This window comes from Melozone crissalis, unplaced genomic scaffold, assembly GCF_028551555.1.
Source record: "Melozone crissalis strain CALT ecotype California unplaced genomic scaffold, PUWL_Pcris_2 ptg000029l_1, whole genome shotgun sequence".
Classification (NCBI taxonomy): domain Eukaryota; kingdom Metazoa; phylum Chordata; class Aves; order Passeriformes; family Passerellidae; genus Melozone; species Melozone crissalis.
This window is the reverse complement of record NW_026535807.1, coordinates 13,686,588-13,699,118: the sequence shown is the minus strand read 5'-3', so window position 1 is coordinate 13,699,118 and position 12,531 is coordinate 13,686,588. Positions and strand designations below refer to the sequence as shown.

At 37.0% G+C, this 12,531-nt stretch overlaps 1 protein-coding gene across 9 annotated transcripts in view; it reads left to right on the top strand.

Moving 5' to 3' along the window:
• Nucleotides 1-12,531, top strand: part of CACNA1D (calcium voltage-gated channel subunit alpha1 D) — a 168,952-nt gene that overhangs the window by 115,450 nt on the left and 40,971 nt on the right. For 6 of the 9 annotated variants that reach the window (XM_054281153.1, XM_054281154.1, XM_054281151.1 and 3 more), the window contains 10 exons: nt 663-769; nt 1,877-1,964; nt 2,431-2,538; nt 2,707-2,759; nt 3,019-3,165; nt 3,850-4,051; nt 5,176-5,334; nt 6,035-6,145; nt 11,579-11,662; nt 11,993-12,076. In XM_054281153.1, the coding sequence (XP_054137128.1) occupies nt 663-769; nt 1,877-1,964; nt 2,431-2,538; nt 2,707-2,759; nt 3,019-3,165; nt 3,850-4,051; nt 5,176-5,334; nt 6,035-6,145; nt 11,579-11,662; nt 11,993-12,076 (1,143 nt within the window). The remainder of the gene's footprint in view (nt 1-662; nt 770-1,876; nt 1,965-2,430; nt 2,539-2,706; nt 2,760-3,018; nt 3,166-3,849; nt 4,052-5,175; nt 5,335-6,034; nt 6,146-11,578; nt 11,663-11,992; nt 12,077-12,531) is intronic. The other 3 variants (XM_054281156.1, XM_054281160.1, XM_054281157.1) reach the window with 2 other exon arrangements.

Here is a 12,531-nt window from a genome sequence, read left to right as displayed (position 1 = left end):
AAGGACAGAAAACAAAAAATTTAGAGAAAGCCCAAAAGGAAGAGCAATGTTTGATATTCCCCACAGAACAGCAAAATTTAGGGTCCTCTGATTACACAGAATACAAAAGATCTGCTCATTGTTCCAGGTTATTCCAAGACAGCCACTCATGTCTGCCATAAGCCAAAGCTAAATAGCCTTGAATTGTTGCCTTAGGACAGCCTTGTCCTGCTTCTGGACCAACTTTGGCTCTCAGGTGTTGGCAGCACATTTTCAGCTCCTTTTCAGTTCTTAAGATAGTATGAATAATTAGGAGTAAGAATTTTGACCTTACAGTTTAGTAAACATGGAAATCTCAAATGATTTTTTGTAGCATTTTTTTCTAACAAAGGCCAAATTAATTCAGGGTAATGATCTCAGCCTCATCTGTTCTTACACAAAATAAAACATTTGTTGATATCAGAAAAAATTAGCATGTTTATTGATGTTGCTTGAGCAGAATTTTTCTGATTTAAAAGAAAGATTTAATGTATGTAAAGGGATTGTTTTATATCTCAAAGGATTTTAGAAAGTGAGATAGTATTGTATGCATTCACACTCCAGGCAAGTGTCTTGTAAACAGCCTAAATGCGAATTTGAATAAATTGAAATATAGACTAAGTGTGTAACAATTCTATTTTTAGATGACAGCTTTTGGAGCATTCCTTCATAAAGGGTCCTTCTGCAGGAATTATTTTAATTTGCTGGATTTGCTGGTTGTGGGCGTTTCTCTGGTATCATTTGGGATTCAGTAAGTACTACACTCACACTGTGAATGGTTTATTTTTGCTCTGGGGTTTCAGACTGAAATCAGTGTTCCAGCTCCTTTTGTTCCCCCACGGTGTGTGGGTGTGCAGTGCCAGTGCTCAGGGATGGGCTGGCAAGAGGGAGTGCTTTCCATGGAGGGTGTTGTAATTCATCACTAATATGGCTTGCAAACAAATTACTACTTCCCACAATTACCAGGAGAGCAAGGAGGAGCCCCATGGCACTGGTATTGGTACAGCAGGGATTTCCTGGAGCTGCAGGAGGTTTAAATCCCTTCCTTTGAGCCATTGTCACACTTGCAATCTGATTTTACGGGCTTGGTCTTTCAGTGTTGACCTGTAGGGATATGGAACTAGACCGTGTTTGAGGGGGGAGAAGTTGCACTTTAATCAATTTGTAAGTGATAGTGGAGAGGTTTTTTTTTAATTTTGTTTGGTCAGACTAAACACAGTAAAAGAATCTAAATGTGCTTCTTGATTCATTGGGTGCTTTTTCCATATTAATAATAACCTGTGAAAGCATTAGTGACTAAAGAGCAGGGGAGGGTGTCAGGCAGCTGCTCCCCACTCTGAGCCCTGCTGGTACCAGACCTCCCACTGCACAAACTTTCAGTTTCACAGGCTGTTCTTTAGAACACTCTGCACTCTTATTTCCTCCTATGCAGTCCTAGCTACTTAAACAGAGAGAATCAAAGCCATTTGAGATCTTTTCATCTGAGGTTAGTTGGAAATGGAAGGATTCATTGATTTACAGGATTTACTCAGTGTCTTCAAAAGAGCTTGTCAACACTGGAAAATACTGTGGGGTCTATTTTGCTCCATTATGGTCTTACATGAGCTTCTAAGCTCTTAATTCCAAATTTGCTCCAGAAATCAAAATGATTCTTATGGTGTTTACGAGGTCAATACTATTTTCTAATAATAAAGAATCAATAAAGAATAAAGAAAAACATTGTATACATATCTTACAGTTCTAGTTGGAGGGTTTTTTTCAAATTTCACATTTCAAGTATTTGCAAGGATGTTGTTATTCTGTAATAAAATCAGTTACCTTAACAGTAACAGTATAATTTATTTTTTTTTTCTTCTAGATCAAGTGCTATCTCAGTCGTGAAGATTCTGAGAGTTTTAAGAGTCTTGAGGCCTCTAAGGGCAATAAACAGAGCAAAAGGACTTAAGGTGTTTATTTTTATTTTTAAAGTTATATTTCTATTGGCCTGATCCTCCAGTCCTGCCTCAGGTTAAAAATTCTTGCTCAAGAGAAATTGTCTGCACAGAACAAGGACAGAAATCAGTTATTGATTGTTGAACATGTCTGGTGTTGGCCAGCCTGGGCTCTGCCCACAGTTACAGCAGTCTGTGTGTGCAGGAGCTGCCACTGAGCTGATTTGGACTGTGATGAGCCAACCCACCAGTGCATTTTAGATCTTTATCCATAGTGCCTATGTAATTTCTAGTCAGTTGACGTTGATGGGTCTGTGTCAACAAACTTACAGACAAATTTAGAAAACCTGTCAAATTACAGTTTTAGGTATTATGCTGGCAACAGAAAAATAGTAATTTTAAAAAAGAATGCAGAAATTACTTTTATGATATATGGTCTGTGACAAATTGCATTGAAACCTATTTTGTTCTTTCTTTCCAGCACGTTGTTCAATGTGTCTTTGTGGCTATTAGAACTATTGGTAATATCATGATTGTTACAACTCTGCTGCAGTTCATGTTTGCTTGTATTGGGGTGCAGCTGTTTAAGGTAAGACACTGAGAATTTACAGTCCATAAAGAACAGAAAAGCTGAATTAAATTCTTGGTGGTTTGTTGCTGGAACTGGGCTGGTCCCATCCTGAATCAATCATAGTTTAAAAGCATTTATTTTGCATATTCTGCATTTTGTCATTGCTTTTTTTGTTTTTATGTGTAGGGAAAATTCTACAAGTGCACTGATGAGGCCAAACAGAACCCCGAGGAATGCCGGTGAGGAGAGCTTTGCTCTAAGAATGTGCCACATTTTGTTCTGAATACCCTAAACTGTGCATGGGCAGGCATTGTGCATGGGTCAGGCTGTTTAGAGTTGAGTGAATTGTAATTGACATCTGAATCTCACCAGAAAACACAGGTTAGCAAGAAAATAAAGCCAACATGAGGAGGCAAGGGAGGAAACAGCTTTGAATTGTGCATTGATTTACCCTGAGGCCAGTTCAGCATTTCACTAACGCCGGTTTCTTTCCCACAGAGGGATTTACATCGTCTATAAGGACGGAGATGTCGATAGTCCCATGGTCAAAGAGAGAGTCTGGCAAAACAGTGATTTCAACTTTGACAATGTCCTGTCTGCTATGATGGCCCTGTTCACAGTGTCCACCTTTGAAGGCTGGCCAGCGTGAGTGGGTTCTCCGTGTTTGCACAGTGTTGTTTCCAAAGTTGCATTTTTCAGAGCAATTCACTGTCATTTAACAGACATTTTTGGGCAATAAGGCAGCTTTAAGTGGTGGTATAAAAAGGGAGGAAGTAAAGAAACCTATTATCATGAATCTGGGCACTTATCCTATCTTTCAGGAAAAATAAGAAAAGGTGAACTTTTTGGTATTGTTTGAGTCCCAGTCTTGCTGCATTTGCTATGGGGAACTTCTCCTTAGCTCTAATGGAAGTAACAATTCTAGATGCTTATCCATCAGTGGCCCTTAAATAAGGCTGATTTGAAAGTTTTAGGCCTTCAAGTAAACCTTTTACTAAAAAATCAGACAGCAGTACCCTCATAGAAAAATCTAGAAAGAACTAACTGCCACTCACTATTTCCCTAAATGAGAAAATTTCATTTCTGGAAATAAATAAATAAATTAAAAATTCAAAATTAAGTCATTAACTTAATGCTTTCAGGAAAAAAAAAGACTATAACAAAATGTGCTGTGATTCTTCTGGTTTCTGTATTCTTGCAAGCACTATCAGTATATAGAAGAACATATCAGTGAACATCAGACCATTTCTGAAACCTGTCCTCTCAGTCTGCATATTTTACTATTTTCATTTTAATGGTAATAAAGATAAAATTTTGTTTGTTTTTCAGGCTGCTCTACAAAGCCATTGATTCAAATGGAGAGAATGTAGGACCTGTATACAACTATAGAGTGGAGATCTCCATCTTTTTCATCATCTATATCATCATTATTGCTTTCTTTATGATGAACATATTTGTTGGTTTTGTGATTGTTACATTCCAAGAACAGGGAGAACAAGAGTACAAGAACTGTGAGCTGGACAAAAATCAGGTTAAAATAAATAATGAATTCTTAAGTTTTGAAAGTAGCCTTTTTTGTTTATGCATGAGGAGCATCCTTTCTGCTTTGGGGCAGAAGAGGGCACCAAACACATAGCTTAGTATTTATTAATTTTTTTTACTATCTGGATGTTTATTTAAGTGAGTATTCAGGCTGTTGTACCTTTCTGTGAGCCCAACCCATCAGTGTTTTTGTTGTGAAAGGTGTCCACTAAGCTTATTGTCTTCCTAGCATCTTGCTTTTTGGTGTCACATTAATAAGAATACAGCCAGGTTATCCTGAGGCAGAGATAGGCTTTACACTAAGAACTGTAAAATGGTTTTGTGTTCCAAATAGTCTGAAAGTGTCCAAAGTTCAAGTTTTCAATATATTCCACTTCTCACCCCCATTTATTTAGAAATTCACTGGGGATATTCAGATTAAAATAACTAAAATCTGTCTCCATTTACTGTTTAATCCTTTGACTGAGAAACTCATAATTTTTTGGGTATTATTGGCTGACTTCATTTAAAGAAAGCCAAGCATGAGATGTAGCCAGGATTCTTTCTGCACCATGTGCCCCATTAGACAGCCCTGTAAGAAATCCTTCAGAGACGAGTAGGAGGCTCAGCCCTGAAGATTCTGGGCACTAGTAGGATATGAGATGAATCCATGATGTTCCTACACATTTTATTTTACTGGGCAATTTAACTGGGCTATTAGAAATAACACCTCCTCAGTATTTATTTTGCTGATTCTGGGGTTTTATGCTAGGCAGGCCCATTGGTGGTTGACAAGGGAGTAAAGACAAAACATGGTTTAGAGATGACTTAATAGTCTTGCTATGTACTATATCCATACATACCATAATAGTGCATAAAGGCAAAACCCTCTAGAATTTCCATGAGCATTATTTGATTTTTGCATGTGGCTGAGTAGTGGATATGGTTAGACAGAGCTGTAAATAATCAAGTAAGGATTGGTGAGCTCCTTCTGCTTAATAATAAAAGGCCCTAAATCAAGTAGACAGGCTGTTTTTGACAGTTACATTTAACAATTTTCACTTAATGATTGTGTTCCCAGTTGATGACCTGCTAGGTTACAGTCTGACAGTTTTTGCTGTATTTGCTTTCCAGAGGCAGTGTGTAGAGTATGCCCTGAAGGCTCGTCCTCTCCGCAGATATATTCCAAAAAATCCTTACCAATACAAGTTCTGGTATGTGGTGAATTCTACTGGATTTGAATACATCATGTTTGTCCTCATCATGCTGAACACCCTTTGCTTGGCTATGCAGGTAGGAAAAACAGAAACTCTCTTGAAGCTGTTGGCATAAATTGAGGGGAAGGGTATGGGAGATATAATGCCTTTAAATTATGGCAACCTGTATTTTTTTTATGAAGTAGAATTTTAAAGAACTTCTGATCACAGTAGTTTTCTGTGATATGTTCTAGTTGTCTCTTTCTTTCCCTAGTATTTCAGATTTTAGTAAGAAAAAGCATGGTTTGAATTCAGTTTACAAAATCATTTTACAGTTTACAAAATCATTCTGCTTTTTTCAGTATAGTTGCATAGACTGTCCTCTTAAAAATATACCTCCTACACACTGTGTTATTTTGTGACTACCATACTTCAGGCTCTCTAAGCAGGTGTGACACAAGCCTGTGTAATTTTAAAACCTTGCATATAAAACTTGGGCAAATGTTGTTATCTAATACTTCTATTTTGAGAGAACAAGTTTTCTCTGGAGATTCCCTTAGGATGTTGAGGAATGACAGTTTTGTTCTGCTCTGTGCCTAAACAGAATGAATTTGAACAATTGCATGCTTGACCAGGGATACTCAGCTAATCTTTCATGTATATAAATCTGCTTCACAAATTTTACTAGAAAATGTTTTCCTATGCTGATTTTTTGTCAACTTTGTCTTAGGCTGCCTTGCTTTCAGTTCATGTTTTACAGCCTTTACTTTTTTAAGTGATTTATTTTTCATTCACAGCACTATGGACAGTCTAAGCTATTTAATGATGCCATGGACATTATGAATATGGTTTTCACAGGAGTGTTCACTGTTGAAATGGTTTTGAAACTGATTGCATTCAAACCCAAGGTAAGTTTAAGATATGCTTTAATTAGGTCATCACCACAGGAATTAAGTATGAAGAGTTTTACACTTGTTGTATATTATTCAAATAGCAAAAAGAATCAACATTTCCCACCTTTATCTATCAGAGAAATTATAATAGAAATGTAACTCCAGGAAATGAAATGCAGATATCAGAAAAAAATCTGAGGAAGTGGTTGATGAGATCTAGAATATTTTGAGGTAATAAAAATGTCCCTTTCTAAATCAGATAAATCATTTCCTGTTAGAAGCATTACCACATCTCCTGTTCTGGGTACTACATTCATTACTTGACACTAATTTAATCTCCAGTAAAGACCTGTATCCAGTATAATTTCTGATTCTAAAATGCAAAATATTATCTTTACTTTATAAAACACAGCCAAGTACTACAAACATATGCATAAATAGTTTACATATGCAATAGTCTTTTTAGATTTTTATGTTTTCAGTTATATAAACATAATATTTGGTAGAAGGTCCAACACTGAATGGTTGATTCCTTGTTTTAAAGGGACACTGTCAATATGAATGGTTCAGGCACATTTTCAAAAGTAGATTTGCAAGAGGAACTGGTAACTATAATTGAAAAAAAGCTAAAAGTATCCTGTGGCAGCTAATGCAGCCTTTTTTTTCAGTTCTCATACTGCATTAATGAAGTGCAGAAGTTAATGATGAACAAACAGACTAAATTTGTTTTTAGTACAATGAAATTAATGTTTATTCTGGGCTATGTAAATGAGTAAAACGTGCTCACTTGCTACACTTGGAATTTGAGAAAAGCCAGATGAGCCATTTGAGGTTTACTGCTCTCACCACCCAAGGCTGGTACTTTTCCTTTCCCATTGCCCCCCTTTCCAAGCAGCCAGGATACGTGCCCAGGGGCTGGCAGAGCTGTGCCCTGTGCTGGGGTGCAGCAGCCGTGGCTCTGTGCAGCCCCATCCCTGCTCTGAGCCGGGCAGTTCTGCGCTCCCAGCACAGCTCAGGCTGCAGCAGCTGCACACCAGCTTTCCAGACTTGCAAAACTATTTATTCAGCTTATATTAGTACTGAGATTGGCTGTGCAGCCTAAGCTGCTTGGTTTAAAGCCAGCTTTATTTGCCTGCAGAGGTGAAGCAGTGATCCATCTCTAGAGATCTGGTGTTGAGATGTGAACTGTGGAGTTCGGGGTGAATGTTTGCCCGCTCTCCCGTGGTCTCGCTCTGCACTGTCCAGTCCATTGTACTTTTCTAATGAACTTATTTGTATTTTTGTGTCAGCTATCTTATTTAAATGATAAGGGTTTCACATTAAAAATAGCACCATATGAGGCCCCAGAGGAGATAGGTCAGCTGTGTGGACCACAGTGTCATGAGTATGCTGGTTGTGTTTCCTGATCTGTATTTCCTGTTCTATATCCTTGTTTTGCACAGAGGACTTTGCTGCATTTTATCATCTGCTTTTTGAAAGAAGATTGTGAATCCTTGTATGGTTCTCCATGCACTTGTGACTGTAGTCAGAAATAGCAGCTAATGCCAAACACAGTGGTCTGATCATGAGTGTACAAATCACAGTGCTCCATTTGTACTGTGGGCTTCCTACTTGTTAGCAAATGCAATGTGTTAAAACTGGTCTCTAAGACTCTGTACAATTTGAGCTTTAATTCTGTTGCAATATGCTTTCTATCTGACTGGATGCTTTCCCTGTGAGACATCCCTGGATCTGAACCCTGAGAGTCTGAAAGGCAGACACTGCCTGTGGAAAGGTCTCCTTTCCTGAATTTCAGTCCGCCATAGGTGCAGAACACCTTAAACTTTTTAATTAGCAGGACAAGGTTTAAAGACCATGATGATAATCAGACTTTTGGAAGAGACTAAGGAGCAGGAAGGAGTAAAGTATATTTAAGGTTGTTCCTGTTATTCTTTGGAGATTGTAACTTTTCAAATTATCAGATACTCTTCAACAAAACCTATTGGCAACACATATTACATAGTTCATTAATAATCAAAACTCAGATAGCAGCCTTAAGCAGAATTTTAATGTCTTTAATCTAAATTTCAAAATAGATGCATGTTTAAAACAATTAATTGCTTTAAATCATATTAAAGTTTAATAATAGTAGGAACAATCTGAAACCAAATTTAATGCTTTACTTTAGGGTCCATGAGGGTTAGATTGATAAATTTCTTCTATGTCTGTGTCACTGGTGGGTGGGTCTCTTAGATCAGTCTGACAGAATAAAGTTTTATTTATTAATTTTGTGCCTTTAAAACGTTATTTCAGAGATGTTCAAAGCATCAGATAAAAACTCCATTTAACTCTGTAAAAGTCAGAATAGATAAAAACCTGTTAACTTTTATCTCATCTGCTTGACAGTGTCCCCTTAATATGCAGACAAAAGTCCTGAGAAAACGGTGATCTTTTGGTTTTGCTGGTCATATAAACTTAAGGCTACTATAAATTATTGATGCTCTTCCTATGATATTGTGTTGTGTAAAACCAAGGCACTGCAGCTCTGAAATACATAAAACCTGGAGAAGTGCTCAATAGCAAAGGTGATGCTGAGTGTCTGGCACACTTGACTGGGAGATTGGATCACACAAGGCTTTGCAGAATAAGGCCCTAAATTTTCCAAGAGAGTTCTAAAAGAACTAAAATATTTATGTGGTAGATGTATGGAAACATATTTTGTTGCTAATTCTCTATGCCTACCTATTCCCCAGGATTTGTGATTTTGTCCTTCGGCATTTCTCAATGAGCAAATTTTTCATAATATAAGCTAAAAGAACAGGTCTTTTTCCTCACATTTGCTAAAATCTGTTACTCAGCATGGTTCAGTGCCATTCAAAACAAAATACAGCTTTGGAATCAAAAATAATCCATCCACACAGACCGTATGTACAGCCTCCTGGTAGCCAGTTGTTGCTTAAACTTGTAATGATTTTCCATGTCGTTTTACATCAGATTTTTGTAAGAAAAAAGGAAAGATGGCTAGTAAGTGAATTGATCTTGGGTCCTTGCAGTGGTGAAAACAACTTATTTGCATGATGTTTATTTGCTGTGACTTGTCCATTCCTCCCTTTTCCAAAACCATCTTTATTTTCTCTTAGTTTTTTGTTTATTTGTATGCTTTTGCTTTACATATTAGTTTGAACAATATTTGTCTATACTGATGGAAAAGGTTTCATAAAATTAAGAAATAAATGTGTAAATTATTTTAGCTGTGAAGTGTTTTAGCTGTATTGAATCAAAATGTGATTTTTTTTATTTCAGTGCTTTATCTTGTAGCATGTCTAGTAAAATAACTTTTTCTATAGCTGAAATTATCCTTTGTTTGGAGAACCTTTTTTGGTCCCCTTTGTAGAGGAAGATGGATAGCACAGCTCAGGATTGTGCTGATTATGTGTTTACTGTTTGCCAATAGTCTCTTATTTTGTTTATCTATAGATAAAAATACTGCTATTCTAAAATCAAGGAAGATACTTAGAAATAAGGAATGCAAATGATCAGGAAGAACATGATGAGAGCAGCTCCCTTTCATTGGTTGGCAGCTGCTAATCTCATTAGGATTATAAAATTCAATATTGCTGGGATGGTTCAGTGTGGTTCTCAGCAAAGCTTTGGGAATTTCTTGTTCCCATGAGCAGGAGGAGTAAGGAGGGAGCTGCAGGGAATTGTGCAAGAGCTCTTTGGAGTGGAGGCATTTCTTCAGGAGGCCAAATCCAAGAGCACTGGCTTTTGCCCCAAAACTGGAATTGATGGTTGATCCCCAAGAACCAGAGAAGTGCAGAGAGTTGTGGAGATAATACTCTGATCTATTTTCCTCCTTCAGTCCCTTCCTTAGACAAAGGAATGGTGGTAGCAATTTGAGTTTTAAAAGAGTAGAATTAGAAACATAATGAGCCTTTCCTGACTCTTCTTCCTCTCCAAGAATGTGGAGCTGTTGTCTACTGAAGCAGCTCTCTCATAGTCTCCAAGAGGAAATTTCCACTCAAAATAATCCTTTTTGCAAATATTAATGCACTCAGGTGCATTACTTTAAACTGTGAAATTACTAGAAATTCTAACAGTTTAAAACCTTGAGAAAAATATCATTCCAATTCTAAAATCGATTTTGGAACCGATTTTTCTTTACTCTGCTAATAACTCATGTCATAACTTAAACTACTCAGCTAAAACATTATCTTAGAGCAAACAGTGGAATAAAAAGTGTGACTAGATATAAGGTTAGATTAGCACATATGTAATTTTAAAATTCTCGCTAAATGTATTATTTTAGAGCTTCAATAGTGGCTAAAAATTTAGTATTTGAAAATAAATTACCAAGAAATGTACACGGACAAAATGTACATTCCAGCTTTTCTCATGTAATGCCCATTCCTTAGTCATGGTAGACTGATACTTTAATACATTTGAATGAGGTAGAGGGCAAGTTCAATAACTTTTGCAGTTCTGGATTTCTATGATAAGTAAGAAAAAGCCACATGCTGCAGAAACCTCTGGTCTCCATATTTATCTTAACAATTGTAATACATTTTGATTTGTTCCACACTGGAACCTACCTGGAGGATTCTTCTGAAGAACCTCTGCTCAAATATGCTGTTTTATGGCCACAGTCAGCTAATTGCATTATAGACCTTTATATCCCTTTGCAGCCATGTCCCAGGACCACACATGTGGGGAATATATTTAAAGGCATACAACATCAGAAGAGTGGTGAAGCAATTGATTGAAAATGAGTTTTCAGACACTGGACTGGCTGCACCAACCAAAAGCATTAAGAAATTGTTCAGGTTGCTGGCTTCACTGGCTTCACTGCCTACAGAATCACCCTCTGACTGCAAATGTGGGATGAGTTCCTATATTAGACCTAGTTTATGAATAGAAGATTAAGTCAGTTCTCTAAACTTTCTGCACAGTTTCACATTAATAACCGTGCATGTTTAGCCAGTGATGAGACGTGACCCTTTGAATATTTTCACCAACCACTTAGATAAGACTATCACAAAATCCTTGATGATAAGGAGGTTTAAATTGGCTTGATCTTGCAGAAATATAATGAAAGGGGCCTTGTTGTCCTCGTTAGGGTATTTATGTTAGAATTTTTCAGCCTTGCTAGAAGCCCAAGGCCAATTTTGGATGATGGCTTGCTTGCCAACATCGTGCTTACCTGATGGTGTGTTCTGCATGTGTAGAGTGTGTGTGTGTCTGTGTGTGTGTCTGTACATGTATATATATATTTATATATATACACACACATGCACATCTATGTTGCTTTTCCTTCAGTAGGCAATATTGTTTGGTTTTTGTTTTGTTTTCTCATTAGACCACAGGTTTTGTTTAACTAATTTCTGTTTATGCAAAACTAAACAGAAGTATGCAAATATTTGACATTTCATGTGTAATCACAAACGTTTGCACCCTGCCTGCTCTGTTCAGGGCTATTTTAGTGATGCCTGGAATACGTTTGACTCCCTCATCGTTATTGGCAGCATAGTAGACGTCGTTCTCAGTGAAGCTGATGTGAGTATATCCCAGCTTACTTTCCCCAGTCCCTACTTCTCTTTCTCTGTCTCCCCACTATTTCCATCATCTGGACAAGTCACAGATTTTGATCTGATGTTTCTAAAGTTTTGAGTACAGACCAGTCATAGGTCAATTATGTTGATATGGGAAATAAATAGCCTTTTTTTTCTACCAATCTTTTTTAGCTATGAAAGGGAAAGTTTAGATTGTATAGTGGTACATCAGAGAAGCCTAGAGTGTTTCTGTGTTATAACACTGTCCTTTTCTTCTCTTTTTCTGTTTGTGTTTTTCTCTTGCTCTCTTTCTGCTGAATGCTTGTCCTAACAGCACTATTTCACTGATGCATGGAACACTTTTGATGCCTTAATTGTTGTTGGTAGCGTCGTTGATATTGCTATAACAGAAGTTAATGTAAGTAGCAACTGTTCATGCACTAAAAAGTAATTGCTGTCATCAAGAAATACAGAAAATGTAAACTTAATCCCAAAAAAGTCCTTTTTTTAAAAGTATGTTTAAGTCTGGAATCAAAAACCAAAACACTGATACAGATGTTTGTATAAGCTGCTGTTATTTATTTATATACTTGTGTAGTTGCACACAGCACAGTGAGACAATAAAAATTGTTTTTCTATATATGCACAGAAAATATTTAGAAAAAGAGATTTAAGCTTATGTTTCTATCTTACTTGAAGCCCATTGCTTTTTGTAGTTAATGTGACCAAAATAATTCAAGATTCTGTAAGTTTTCAGTGGCTTGGTTTAACAAACGATGATTTATTTTTCTGTGAGAGGTTTGGGTTTGGAGGCCGTTCATATTGCATGAGGTTGCAGAAGAAGGTCACATAGAAAGTCAGGCTTTCCATGCT